Source organism: Leptonychotes weddellii, chromosome 16 (genome assembly GCF_054177405.1).
Source record: "Leptonychotes weddellii isolate Sample4059 chromosome 16, ASM5417740v2, whole genome shotgun sequence".
NCBI lineage: Eukaryota > Metazoa > Chordata > Mammalia > Carnivora > Phocidae > Leptonychotes > Leptonychotes weddellii.
The window spans coordinates 44,020,187-44,034,416 of NC_138384.1; the positions used below are offsets into that span (position 1 = coordinate 44,020,187).

The 14,230-nt window shown below is 60.0% G+C and overlaps 1 protein-coding gene across 1 annotated transcript in view; it reads left to right on the forward strand.

Annotated features, from left to right (window-relative positions):
- PPP5C (protein phosphatase 5 catalytic subunit) overlaps positions 1-13,976 on the forward strand; it is a 22,098-nt gene extending 8,122 nt beyond the window's left edge. Inside the window, exons 3-13 of the mRNA XM_081807146.1 lie at positions 4,980-5,127; positions 5,851-5,972; positions 8,396-8,461; positions 8,794-8,892; positions 9,723-9,828; positions 10,613-10,755; positions 10,909-10,996; positions 11,831-11,871; positions 11,962-12,140; positions 13,195-13,276; positions 13,454-13,976. Coding sequence (XP_081663272.1) covers positions 4,980-5,127; positions 5,851-5,972; positions 8,396-8,461; positions 8,794-8,892; positions 9,723-9,828; positions 10,613-10,755; positions 10,909-10,996; positions 11,831-11,871; positions 11,962-12,140; positions 13,195-13,276; positions 13,454-13,516 — 1,137 coding nt within the window. The 3' untranslated portion in view covers positions 13,517-13,976. The remainder of the gene's footprint in view (positions 1-4,979; positions 5,128-5,850; positions 5,973-8,395; positions 8,462-8,793; positions 8,893-9,722; positions 9,829-10,612; positions 10,756-10,908; positions 10,997-11,830; positions 11,872-11,961; positions 12,141-13,194; positions 13,277-13,453) is intronic.
- The last annotated feature ends 254 nt before the right edge of the window (positions 13,977-14,230 follow it).

Genomic DNA, 14,230 nt, shown 5'->3' on the forward strand with positions numbered 1-14,230 from the left:
AGTCTTCCCTGGGGTATAATCCCCTTCTCCTCATGGCTCTGGCCCCTGGTCAAGCAAGGGCCTAATCCCACATACTCCATGAGACTGAGATGGTTGGTTCTAGCCATCGTGTGCACATAATCACATCTGAACATCTTCCCAGGCCTTTTGGATGCCATGGAAGGCTGGTGGCGGGGGTCCACAGCTTTTTGGGAACCAACCTGAGGTAGGGCCACACTCAGCATTTAAATTGTCTCAGCCTATTTCCCTGTGGAGGCTTCGCCAGGAGCAGTGGCGAGTCCCCACACGAGCCCGGGATCCTTGCCCGTGTGGGTCCTCCCCAAGCCTTCAGGCTGTCCGCTTCTCCACTCTGACACATTTCATCAGGCTCTGTGAGCGCCAGGCAGCTCCCCGTCCAGAGGTCTCTGCCTCCTGCCCCCCTGCCTTCCAGAGGTGCCTTGCGACATGCTAGAGCTTCAGGCCCCCGCTTAGATCGCGGCTTCCGTGGAGGCAGAGCCAAGATGTGGCCTTGGATGAACACAGGCCTGAGGCTTTCTTTCTCTTTCCTTTCTCAGCCTCAGTGTCCTCGTGTGCACGCTCACCATGGGCCTTGCTCTGTTGTGAGCTCTTTACGTGCCTGGGCTCAGTCCATTGTGCAGGCAGGAAGCAGAGGTCCGGAGGGGAAGCCCCTCCTCCAAGGCCTTGGGGAAGAGTTGGGACTGGAACCCGGAGTCCCGTCTTGTGACTGTTAGTGGGCCATGAAGTCAGTCCAGTGGTTTGGACACCAGCACCTGTGTCTTCCTCAAATAGAACAGAGTAGAAAAAACAGTTCCTTTGGAGGAAGTGTGTATATATATTCGTGAAAAGATGTTTCTCGCGTATGTGCATATGGGTGTGTGGTGTAAAATGTATCTTTCCTTGCCGTGAGTCATGATCCAAAGCCTCAAGGCTACTACTAATGGAGGAGCTGACACAGGCAGCAGCCCGGCGCCCAGCCACGGGCTGGCTCTGAGCGCTTTGGCTCTCTGCCCTCGGTGTCCTCATCTGGAGAAGGGGGAGAACACTAGGGCTCGCCTCAGAGGGTTCCTGTGAGGAATAAACGAGATTAGTACGTGGAGAGTGGGGCCTGCCCCCACTTAGTGCTCACTGCCCTTCCTTCTGGGGTCGTGTGGGGGGAGAGCCCCTGGCCCGTAGGAAGGCTGTGTGCCCCTCCAGGGGCCTCAGCAGGAACGGGTCTCCCTTTTCCGTGGGTCCATGCTGAACCCCGCCCCCCATCCCTCGCACCTCCAAGTTAATCCTTCCAGGGGGACCCTTGCTCCAGGATTCCTTGTCCCTTTTCTGGGTCCTCTTCTCGGAAGACCGCTCCGCCCCTGCCGTGTTCTTTCCTGTTTGTGGTTGGAATGCAGCTGGTCATCTGGGCTCAAGCCGGATCCAGGGGACTCCTTCTACGCTCCCCACCTCGGATTTTGGAGGTTTGGTTTATAATAGGGTTTGCATTTGGGTTTCTTCTTCCAGCATCGTCCAGCCTTGCAAGCCCGTACGGCGTGCGTACACCTAAGGGATGGCGACCCCGTAGTTCCAGGAGCCGCCGTAGCTGATGTCCCGTACAGCCCGCACCGTGGGCCGGGCCACGGTGACCTTCATGCCCTAGGAACGGGCAGTCTTCACACCAGCCCTGCGCCGTGGGGTCTGTCCTGCTCCCTGATTTATAGATGAGGAAACGGAAGCCCAGAGTGTGGGCCTCTCCCTCGAGGTCCCACAGCCAGGAAGTGACAGGCTGGTACCCGAGTCAGGTGCGTGACCACCGGCCGTACGCAGCGGGCAGAGCGCCTCGGCACAGCGCTCTCCCATCGCTCAGCCCGACTCCGACCGTCTCTCCTCTTCTGTTGCGTTTTATAGAAGGAACGTTGAGTATGACTCGCTAAATCAAGTCACTAGAGGGTCTTGCCCTGGAGGATGACAGCCTTGGTGTCGTGCTTGAGACCGTCCCTGTGCATTGCCTGCCCGGGACCCGGCCCCGCTTCCGCTGCCCGTGTGCCTCGGACGGGCCCCTCCGGGCCGCATCTCAGCACATTTAGAGTCAAGTTCGGGCAAACTGTTTGGTGGCCAGATCTGACCCGAACTTACGAGCGGGACACTCACTGCTACCAGTGCTGCTCGGACCTGCCGGGGGCGTTACGGTCCCCACGGCATTGCCCGGCTGCCACCCGAAGGCGGCCCCCACGGTGTCATGTAGGGATCGCGAACCCGGCTTACCGTGCGGTCAGGTCGAACACCGTGGTTCTTGCCTGTGAGCGCTCCTGGCTGAATGGCGCTTGTCAAAACAGCTTCTCGAGGGCATCGTGGCTTCACACGCGGTTGTGAGAAGTGAAGTGAGACCGTGCTCCTGGTTTCCCCCGTAACCACGTAGACACCACGGTCAGAATCTGGACCGTGGTACAACCCACATACCACTTTCTAAAGACAAGCCCAGCGTTGAGTTCTGACTCGCCAGGCCCCTCCAGTCTGGAGGGAATGACCTTCCCCGGGAGCAGGGGCGCCCGGCAGGGCCACTTCCCCTTTCCCAGCCCGTAGTGAGTCGAGGCGGCAGCCACCGGGCCTGGAGTGAGTACTCGCTGGCTGTCGGCCCCTGTGATGGGCCCTCCGCAGGAGTGCTGGCACCCTGCCCTCTTCCTAGGAGCTGAGGGGGGCTCAGGCCGGGGACAGGTGGCAGTGGGCAGGGAGGGGGTGCAGCCCAGCGTGCACGGTGGAAGGCAGGATCCTAGGCAGGGACAAAACAGAATCCTGGCTTCTTGGGCCTCGGTTTCTCTGCCTCATGTCTCTGGGCCTCAGTTTTTTCATCCATCAAATGGGGGATTGTGTTAACACCCGCTAGAGCTGCTTGGAGGATAAAGTGAGCCAGTTCAGTGCAGACGACAACATCAGGTATGTAGTAAGGGCTCCGAAATTTAGCCGTGTATTGTTACTGCTACTGATCCTCTTTTCCCGGCCTTGTTAGTATTCGTCCCCATTCTCCACCTACCCTGCGAGTTCTCTGAGACCTGGGACCGGCCGGAGGAAATGCTTAGTGGTTCATCCTTCCCCTAGGACGCGTCCATTCCCTCCTGGGGCGCAGCCGCAGCCTCACCCTTGTGGGGCCACCTTCCAGTGGGGAGACACCCACCTCCAGCCGTGTTTAGGGCTGGGCCTGGTGAGCCCCAGGGCTTGTGGGAGCACAGAGGGGTGCTTGACCCCGCCCTGGGGGGTGGGGGTGCTCCTGGAGGAGGAGGAGCTAGGAAGGAGCTGGAGGTGGAAGGGAGGTGTCCTGGGCCGGGGGCAGCCTTTGCAAGGTGACGGGAGCTAGCACATGGCACTCGTGGGTTTGCTCTGGCTGGGTTGTGCTGGTCGGACAGAAAGTAGAGGGGTGGGCAGGCCTGCGTGGGCCTGGCCGAGTGGCAGTTTGGACTTGATCCCAGGGTGTGGACTCATACCCTCTCCCTGTTGGGAAGGACTCCCGGGGATGTCTGGTGCCGCCTCCCGAGCCTCGCACCACACCCACAGCCCAGGTGGAGCCGCCTGGCAGGCTGCCCTAGCCTGAGCCTGCCCAGACAGGGAAGAAGCCATCGCCTGCCACCACCCAGCTCCTTGCTATCCGCTGGGTCTGCGCACCCGTCCCCAGGGTGGATGAGCCCCCGTGATCCTCGGGGGTTAGCAAGTGCCTCCGCACAGGCTCCTGACTCCCCCGGGGTGGGGGGGTGGCATCCCCGCACTTGAGGGCCAGCTCTGGCATCTCTCTCCGGGCCCCCGGCCCAGGAGCTGTGGACCTACTCCTCGGGCCACCGCGACGTGGGCACGTCCGGCAGGGTCCACTCATAGCAATTACAGTTACAGATAAGGAAACTGAGGGGGGTGGCGGGTGACGTCCTTGCTGAAGGTGACACAATAAGGAAATGGCAGAGCCCTGTCTGCTTCCGAATTGGGAGGATCAGAGTTTGTAGAAAGCGGGAGAGAAGGTGGGGGTGGTGGGACGGGCTCCTTTTATACAGAACTTACCGTACCTCCAAGCCCCGGGCCTGGTGCTTGTTTGCGTGTGACCCCATCTCAAGCACAGCGGCCCATGAAAGGGGCCATGAGGTGCGGCCACCGCTTGTGTGGACTTTACTCTTGCCAGCCCGGCGGCGCACACACGCTGTGTGCAAGTTCGCGCCTGTGATCCTCACGGCCGCCCTTGGAGGCGGAGACCGTTACCTCTTCCCTCCCGCGGAGAGGCTGCCCGGCTGCTCCGCGTGACTCGGCTGAGGATCGGTGGAGCTGGGCTTTGAACCCCGGGCGGCCTGCCTCTGCCCACAGTCTCTGCTGCCCTTCAGAAGCGGAGACTGAGGGGACAGCACTCGGTGCCAGGGGGGGCCCTGGATTCCTTACCTGTGCTTCCCCACGGCCCTGCCAGGTGGAGCCTGCCGTTGTGTCCCCCCGCCCGTTTTATAGACGAGAAAATGGAGGCCCAGGGGGTCCAGGTTATCCAGCAGGTCGTTGGTTCTGTTGCGTCTGGGCTGCTCCTTATGGCTGTGGACCCGGCCCACCCTCTCCTCTTCCTCCCACTCCCCTCGGTGTTGACGGTCATGTCAGTAAAGTGAGCCTCAGCCTGCTGGGGTCCCCACGAGGAGCTCCAAGCTGAGCACGTGCTCCAAAGCTGGGACACTTATTTTAACGACACAGCTAAGATTTTTGTAAGAAATCCCAGCTGCTTGGGTTAACAGTGTTTACCAAACCTCAGGACAGCCCTGGGTGGGCAGCTCTCCTTGCCCAGTTGCGGGAGGCACAGGCTGCGGCCTGGAGGTTGATCACGGTCAGGGTCGCACCGCTAGCGCATGGAGGCCGGTGGTCTGGCTCCAGGTTCGTGGCGCCCAGGGCCAGGCCGAGCGAGCACAGCCACGGCGTCCCCTCTTCTGCCTGCTCCTCTGCCCCAGACCAGCTATGCCGGCGCGTTGATGCCTCTTTTCTTCCTTCCTCTGCCCGCCCAGGTGGTGAAGGTGAAGCCCCACGACAAGGATGCCAAAATGAAGTACCAGGAGTGCAACAAGATTGTGAAGCAGAAAGCCTTTGAGCGGGCCATTGCAGGAGATGAGCACAAGCGCTCCGTGGTGGACTCGCTGGACATCGAGAGCATGAGTGAGTCGGGCCTGGGTGCCCCGCCACACCCAGCCCCGAACATTCCACATCCTTGCACGGGCCCTCTCCATTCCCCACGCACACTGGGGAGTGGTGGCGCGGGTGGCCTCTGGCCCCGGTCTGCTGTCTTTTGCTCCTCTTCCTGCGTTCCTGGGAACTCCACAGTCCCACGCTGGGGCTTGCGTTCCCCAGGTCAGGCCAGGCGGGTGAGCCCCTCCTACCCTCCGCCGGGGTCTAACTCCCTGCCCGCCTCTGTACCGCCCAGCCCACCCTTCCCGGGCCTCCCTGTGGGACTTGTCTAGGTCCTGCAGGCCCTCCGACGATTCAGTTATTCGTTCCACAGCTAATTACCGAGCACCTACTACGTGCCAAACCCTGTTCTAGGCACTGGGGATACAGCTGTGAATAAAACAATCCCTGCCCTCACCAAGCTGATGCCCTGGTAGGGAAAGAGATGATTAACAAGTCAACAAATGAGTTAACTGTGTTAGGTGCTGTAAAACCAAGTAGGCAGTGGGGAGAGAGGGTACTGGAAGAGGGGGGCCCACTGGACAGAGAGGAAAGCAGAGCCGGCCCGAACAGAAGGAGCGGGCAGGGAAAGGACCTGGCTGGGGAGCGGGACCTTCTCCCTCCATCTTCCTCTCGCCCTGTGCCCGGGAGGCCCCCCCCCCACCATGATGGCTGTGGTCACTGACTCGCTCCTGCTCCCCGTTCACACACCAGCCATTGAGGATGAGTACAGCGGTCCCAAGCTCGAGGATGGCAAAGTGACAATCACCTTCATGAAGGAGCTCATGCAGTGGTACAAGGACCAGAAGAAACTGCACCGGAAATGCGCCTACCAGGTAACGCACCTGCCAGGTGCTGCGCACACCTGGGACCTCCGCCACAAAGGGCAGGTCGAGGGGCAGGGCGGCCACGGCGGCCAACACTGCGGAGCCGGGAGCGTGCTGAGCGCAGTGCAGAGGAAGCCTTTATTTCTGATACTGCGTTTTCGTTTCTGGCATTTCCATCTAGTCATTTTTATTAATAGTTTTCATCTCCCTGCCCCATATGTTCATGCCTGTTGTCTTTTCCACTAGATCTCTTACACATTTATCATAGATATTTTTAAAGTCTCTGGTAATTCCACCATCTGGGTCATCTCTGGGTCTGCTTCTGTTGTCTGTTCTTCGGGTGTCTCATCGTTTTTTATTGTCTGCCGGACATTTTGGGTAAAAGAACAGCAGGGACTGAGCTAAGTAAGAATTGTGCACAGACGATGGCAGCCCTGCCTTCCGTCAGGCCGCTGGTGTGAGGGGCCCTATCCGAGCGATCTGCAGTTGCACGCAGCTCTTGCTGGAGTTCACTCCTGGCTCGCACTGTTTTCAGGCTGGAATCAGGACTCTCCCGTCAGCCCTGGCAGGATCCCAGGGATGTCTTTATGTTGCAAAGTCTCCAGCTCCTGGAACTGTGGGAGCACTCTCTGATTTTCAGCCCCGCGGCCAGAGTTTTGGGCTGCTGGGGGAGCTCTGTGCTCTCCAGCGTTGCCCCCACTCTTGTGCCTCAGGAGGCTCCCCCCTCACACGCACACCATGCTGCCTCACACCTCCCTTTCTGTGACGGCGGCGTGAGCAGGTTGGCAGGTGAGAGCAGAAGCGTTCGGTGGCGGGGGCTGCTCCGGGCTCTGCGCGTCAGCAGCCCGCACACGGCCCGAGCGCTCTGCTGGCTACCCTCACTCTGGGCCTCGCGGAGCCTCTCGGCCTCCTGCCCTCCTGCCACGCTGCTGGGAGGTGCCAAGGAAGGGCTTGTTGCTGTTACAGTTGATGCATTTAGGTTTCTTTGTGAACACCCTCGGCTCTCAGATGGTTTTCATGGGATTGGTTGGATTTTGTGGGTTTGGGGTTTGTTGTCATTAGGGCAAGAGTGACAGTCTTTTGTAACCTTCTCCATTCTGACCAGAGGTGGACATCTACGTTTTTTTATACTTTGGGTCCCCCCCCCCAACTTTTTATTTTGAAAATTGTCAAACAGAAACATGGAAAGAACAGTACTGTTCTGATATCCAAGGGCTGATATCCATGCCCCCTTCACCCAGATGCGCCCGTTGTTAACATTTTGACACATTTACCTTAGCTTTCTACACACGTGTGTGCATGCACACTCAACTGCGGTCTTTCTTTCCTCGTTTCTTGTCCTGAACCGGAAAGGAAGTTGCATCATAACCTGTATCTCCTAAAAGCAGGACGTTGTCCTGCGACCACAGTTCAGGTGTCTCCCCTTAGAAATTAATACTGCCTGGGGTGCCTGGGTGGCTCAGTAGTTAAGCGTCTGCCTTCGGCTCAGGTCATGGTCCCGGGGTCCTGGGATCGAGCCCCACGTCGGCTCAGGTCATGATCCCGGGGTCCTGGGATCAAGCCCCACGTCGGCTCAGGTCATGATCCCAGGGTCCTGGGATCGAGCCCCACGTCGGCTCAGGTCATGATCCCGGGGTCCTGGGATCGAGCCCCGCATCGGGCTCCCTGCTCAGCAGGGAACCTGCTTCTCCCTCTCCGACTCCCGCTGCTTGTGTTCCCTCTCTCGCTGTGTCTCTCTCTGTCAAATAAATAAAATCTTTAAAAAAAAAAAAAATTAATACTGCCTAATGCAAACAGTCCGCAGTCCATCCACAAAATCTGGAAACACTGTCAAATATACATGACAACGTCAAAGTCATTTTTAGTCTTTCCTTAGCAAAAACTAGTATTGTCTGCATTTCCAGACAAATACTTTAATTTCCCTCAGTTCTCCCAAAAATGTCCTTTTTAGCTATTTCGTTGGTTTTGTTTTTTACGGGTGTGTGTTTGTTTTTAATCCAGAATCCATTGAAAGAGCAAATGTTGCATTTTTATCTTCTTTCATAGAACAGTCTCGTGCCCTTTTGGGGAGACACTTTCATGACACATGTAGATGTGTCCCGGCCAGTTGGTTAGAAAATGTTCCACATCTGGATTCGTCCATGTTTCTTCATGTTGCTGATTATATTAAGGGGAACCCAGAATCTCCATTTTCATGTGAAATATCCTGATGTTGAAATGCCACAGAGGCTGCTGGGGCCACAGCTTGAAGGCCGCCTGTGGCTCCTGCCAGCGCTCACTTGTCCAGCCTCCCCTGCCCATTCCTCTCCCCTCCCGGCCTCTCCCTCGCCCTCCACGCAGCAGTATCTCCCGGTTAGCCCAGGCTCCCCAGGGCCCGGGATGGGCGGCAGGCCCTCCTTCCGGCCACACTCACAGCCTGCCCTGCCTTCCAGATCCTGGTACAGGTCAAAGAGGCCCTCTCCAAGCTGAGCACGCTCGTGGAGACCACGCTCAAAGAGGTGCGCGCCGTGGGGCAGTGTGCGGACGGGCCAGGGGTGGGGGGCTCCCCGGCTGGGGAGGGGCTGTGGAGCTCAGAAACTCACAGACCCCCCTGGCTTGGTCTGCCTTTCCTCCCCCCGCCCCCCGCCACTCCGAACCTCTCCCCCGATGTCCCTCCCCTCTCCTGGCCTCCTGATCTCTGTCCCACCCTCTTCATTTCTGTGTCCCCTGCCTGTGTCTTTTGCATGCTTCTTCTCGGTCTGCCGTGACCTCTTGCCCCTCCCCTCACCTCTGCCCCCTCCCCACGTCTCTCTCTGGGCCCCTCCCTCTCCGGTGGCCTCTTTTCTTCCAGACAGAGAAGATTACAGTGTGTGGGGACACCCATGGCCAGTTCTATGACCTTCTCAACATATTTGAGCTCAATGGTTTACCCTCAGAGACCAACCCCTATGTATCCTTCCGCAGAAGAGCACACCCTACCTATTCCGGTACCCTACCGGGCTTTGAGAGATGAGCCTCCGCCGGCTGGCAGGGCATGCACCCGCAAAGGGAGAAGCCGGAGTGGTGGCTCGGGCACGGGGGTGTGGGTGGAGTGGCCGGCCGGCACCAGGTGGGCCAGGGCCCGTCCCCACATGCCGTGTGACCTGGGCAGGTGGCCTGGTCCCTCTGGGCCCCAGCCCCTCTTTATCTTCAGAGGAAGCTGCTACAAGAGCGCACGTGTAACAGCACCAGGCACGGCCACTTCGAGCTGTGGGACCATGGCACGACCTCTTCTCTCGGGCCTCAGGTTCCTCGTTTGCAAAATGGGCGTTGTAGGGTCTGCTTCATGGGATTGTTGAGAGGGTTGTGAAGAGCCGAGCGGCCCACAGTCAGAGCTGTATAAGTATTTGCTGAGGTTACGACCGTTGCTTGGTAAATGGCCACCGTGTGGGGCCACCAGGCCTGTGCAGTATTGGGGGGGAGGGTCTGTGTTCTGTTTCCCCTGTGGCTTTAGGGCTTGTATTTGGCGGGGGGAGCAAAGCAAGCTGACCATCCCACGTCCCCCTCCACCACCCGTTTCCCTGAGAAACAGGTGAGGTTGAGGACGTCAGTACTGTCCTGCTGAGCCTCGGAGAGGCCCAGCTGCCTGGCCAGAGCCAAACAGCAAGGAGAGACAGCAGCACAGACCTCCAGCCCTGCTGGCACCCCCACTTCTAGGGAGGGAATGGCAGGAGCTGTGGGACATGGAGAGGCTGAGGAAGAAGGCAGTGCCCGCCCCCCTCGTTTTCCTTAGCAGAGCAGATATTTAATGGCGACTTCGTGGACCGTGGCTCCTTCTCAGTAGAAGTGATCCTCACCCTGTTCGGCTTTAAGCTCCTGTACCCAGATCATTTTCACCTACTTCGAGGTAAGCTGGGCAGCAGCAGGCTCTGGGGTCAGTGTGGTCTTGTGCAGGATGAACTCGCCAGGGAACGAGGGCCCCCTCCAGGGGGGGAGGAGACCTGTCCATGGAGAGATGAGCAGGAGGGAGTGAGGGCAGTGGGCTGGGTTGGGGGTTCCGGGGGGCCTGAGTGCCAGGTTCGTGGCCAGGTTCAGGGGGTTCATGCAGCAGCGCTCGGCACATGGTAGGTGTTTGGGAACCACCTGTTGTGGGCTTCCCTGTAGGAGGTGGTGAAGAGCTGGCTGCAGCAGACATGGGGGCCTAGACAGCTTCCTTGTACCCCCCCCCCAAGCCCCAGGAGCCCTGGGAGGGAAGAATGAGGTTGCGTGGGGGACGCTGGAGGCACAGCCTGGGGCCGGCCCACGTTAGGTGTTCTGTAGTAGGCCCGTTGTTTTGTTAAGACTTGCCCCCTCCTTGGTCCTTCTAGCCTGGAATGCATGTACCTTCTCCAAACAGGAGCCCAAGGCCCACAGGGGCAAAGGACACAGCCGTGGTCACTCGGGGCTGGACCAGGCCTGCGCCTTGTGGCCTCACACCCAACGTGTGCCCCTCAGACTGTTTTTCCCTCCAGAAAAGGGACTGAGAACAGTGTCTGCACCTCCTTGGGTTTCGCTGAGGGGCCACCCAGCTGATGTGTGAATGTTGTTGGCTTGGGGCCGCCGGGCAGTGCTTCCCAGGCCCCTGGACGTGGGCCCCAGGGGGCGCCCAGGCAGGGGGTGCTGAGGCTTCTCTTCATCCTGCTGCTGGCCAGGCAACCACGAGACGGACAACATGAACCAGATCTATGGCTTCGAGGGCGAGGTGAAGGCCAAATACACAGCCCAGATGTACGAGCTCTTCAGCGAGGTGTTCGAGTGGCTCCCGCTGGCCCAGTGTATCAACGGCAAAGTGCTGGTGAGGGCGGAGGCAGGACCGCGGGCCCCTCTGCACCCCCGGGGGGCCGCATGCGGGCACACGTGCTGGGGAAGCAAGTCGGAGGGTTGGGGTGTGGCCGGTGCCTCCACCCACACCGCTGTTTCCCCTCTCCCCCCACCCCCCGCACCCCAGATCATGCACGGGGGCTTGTTCAGTGAGGACGGCGTCACCCTGGACGATATCAGGAAGATCGAACGGAACCGGCAGCCCCCAGATTCAGGTGACCAGGGCAGGCCGGGCGGCAGCCCCTTCCCTCGCGGGGCTGCAGCATCTCCAGCAGAGAGGGGTGGCCCTGCGCCGGGTGGGCTTCGCGCCCTTGGCAAAGACGGCAAGGCTGAGCCTCCGCGTCCTCACCTGTAACTCGGGTTGGCGCACCCCCCTCCCGGGGCCGTGCTGGCGAGGGAGGGTTCGTGTTCACCACGGGGAGCACGCATTGATCACTTATTTGTGAGTTTGGCCGCTGAGCCCGGAGAGTGACGTATCAGGGCTCCCCTGGAGCCGTGAGCGCAGACGGAGAGCGCGCACACGTGTGCACACGCACGCACAGCTGTGGGAAGTGTGGCATGGGGCCCGGATCTGGTGGGTGGGTGCCCTCTCTGGGGACACCGCATTAGAACTGATGGGGAAGCAGGCACCTGCCACCCAGAAGAACGTCCTTGGCCAGCAAGCACAAGGGGGTCCCACGTCGGGTGAGCTTCACCGGTGGGAGGAACAGCTAGCAGGCCAGTGGTTTGGGGGTGAGCAGGGAAGGGGTGGGTGGGGCCAGACCCTGCAGAGCCTCACACACCTGGGTGAAGAGCATGGGCTTGGTTTCCTAGGGCAGTGGGAGCCACAGCAGGCTTTGAGCAGCAGAGGGGTGTGATCTGAACTGCACTGTTAAAAGCTCCTCCCATTGTGGGGCCAGAATATGTTGAACGGGTCTAGGGGGGAGGTCACGGAGCTCAGAACCCCACTTCACGGGCCCCTGCTCAGGGATGCCCTGCCCAGCCCCCACCCCAGCTGTGCTCTGGGGTGGGCCAGTCCCTGACGTCCCCTCTCCTCCCCCCCTCCCCAGGTCCCATGTGCGACCTGCTCTGGTCAGACCCACAGCCGCAGGTCAGTGTGCCCAGGGCTGTGGCCGGCAGGTGTGGGCTGCGGGTAGAGAGGGGTGGGGCGGTCAGCACCCTGAGCTCCCTGTCTCCCCAGAACGGACGCTCGGTCAGCAAGCGGGGTGTGAGCTGCCAATTTGGCCCTGATGTCACCAAGGCCTTCCTGGAGGAGAACCACCTGGACTACATCATCCGCAGCCACGAAGTCAAGGCTGAGGGCTACGAGGTGGCACACGGCGGCCGCTGTGTCACTGTTTTCTCCGCCCCCAACTACTGGTGGGTGCCGCCTCCCCCACTGGTCTGGGCTTCTCTTTCCCACCCACTGTACTTTGTGCTGTGGATTTTTTTTTTTTTTTTAACTTTATGATCAGAAAATGTCAAAGACAGGCAGGCGTGGGTAAAATAGTATAAGGAACGCCCACGTGGCCATCACTCAGGTTCAGCAGTTCCCAACTCCCCAGGCTCTTTTAAACCCCAGTCCTCCCCTCTTTCATGCGCTGACATCCCCGTACGTGTCTGGAAGAAAGAACTCTGCTTTTCTCTACGCAAGCAGAACACCACTGTCACGCTGTCAGGTGTCAGAAGAGGTCACCTGAACCCAGCGCCCTCTTTCCTCATGTCTCTCACAAATGTCTTTTCAGTTTGATGTCTTCCAAGTAGGACCCGAACAAGGGCCACACTCTCAGTCTCCTTGTCTTCCATTTCCCTATCCCTCCTCCCCTGCCGCTTGCGGGGTTTTGGTTGAAGAAACCAGGCCGCTCATCCTGCAGTTGCCTGTGCTCTGGATCAGACCGCCCATATCCTCCAGGTGCTGGGCACCACGTTCCTCTGTCCCCCATGTTTCCGGGTGCTGAGGGGCAGGGTGTGCTCAGGTCAGAGTTCAGCTTTTGGCAAGAGCCCTGCCTCCATGGGGCTGTGTGTGCCCCCGGCCTGTCGGGTCAGGAAGGCCCTCTGCTGGCCCCGCCTGCATGACCTCTGCCCCCGTCCTACCTTCACCCTCCTCCCCCACCCTCCCACCCGAGCCTCCGGGGCGGGGGGGACCCTCCTTCCCCCTGGAGTCCTGCCTTTCCTGGTCAGCCTCTTTCTCACTTCTGTGTCTCTCTGTCCACCTGTGTCTGTGACTTTCTCCCTCTTCCGGCTCTCAGCTTCTCCGTCCCTCTGTTTCTGTCAGAGTCTCTGATGGGTTCTGTCCGTCTGTCTCTCCCTCTTCTCTCGGACTTTCTGCCATCCAGCCTCCTTGGACCTTCCTCTCTACACCGCCCCCCCCAGCCCCTCCTTGTGTTTCCCCCTGCCCCACCCATGACCGGCTCCTCTGCCCCTGTCCCCACAGTGACCAGATGGGGAATAAAGCCTCCTACATCCACCTCCGGGGCTCCGACCTGCGGCCCCAGTTCCACCAGTTCACAGCAGTGGTGAGTCACCTGCGCAGCCCCCTGCTCTCCCTGGCCTGGGCCTGGGGAGGACCAGGCTGAGCGGCCTAGTCAAGGGCAGGGCACAGTGCCCAACAGCTCTTGCGGGGAGGGCTGCTCTCTGCATCTGGTGCTGTGAAGCTGCCCCATTTCTGTCTCCCCTGTGCTCTCGTTCCCCAGCCTCATCCCGACGTCAAGCCCATGGCCTACGCCAGCACGCTGCTGCAGTTAGGGATGATGTGAGGCCCGCGCGTCCCAGGGCCTGCTCCCCATGTGACCCCAGGCCCGGCCCAGGGCAACGTTGGACCCCCTTTTACTTTGTAAAGTTTGTATTTATTCCCCTTTAGGTTTGCAGAGGGGGTGGGGAGCCGACCAGAGGGTCCGCTCCCTGGAGAAAGAGAAAGGAGGAGGTAGAGAGGCTGGGGTTGGGGCACACCCGGGCATTGCGGAGGGAGGCCGCAGGGGGTGGGGTGGGCGGGGCCCAGAGGCGTCCCCGCCTCCCTCATTTGCATGGCCCCATCCCCCTGAAGCAATAGGGCCCCGCCATAGGAAGACCCCGGAAGGAGGGTCATCAGGGAGGCCTCACCTGCATCCCCCGCCTCCTTGCGGCCCCGAGACGGGGCGAGGCTGGGGCTTACCCCCTTCCCCAGCTGTTTTATGTCTGTAATTAAATATGTTAAAATAAAGTCGTTATTGTAAGTCAGCTGGTCTCAGATGGTGGAGCTGCTGGGATTGGGATGACTACAGCGTCCGGAGGGTAGGGGGGTCCACAAAGCCCCACACCCCTCCTCTTCCATCTCACGGGGGCTGGACTGGCTTTACCGCCGGGCTCGGAGCTCTGGAGGGAGAAGCCCCAGCAGCCCCAGGGCGCACACCGGGAAACAAGGTGCAGGCTGGGCCGGGGCGGCCGGGCCAGAGCGGAAGCTGGAAAGACTCGTCCTTACCTCTCACTCAGTG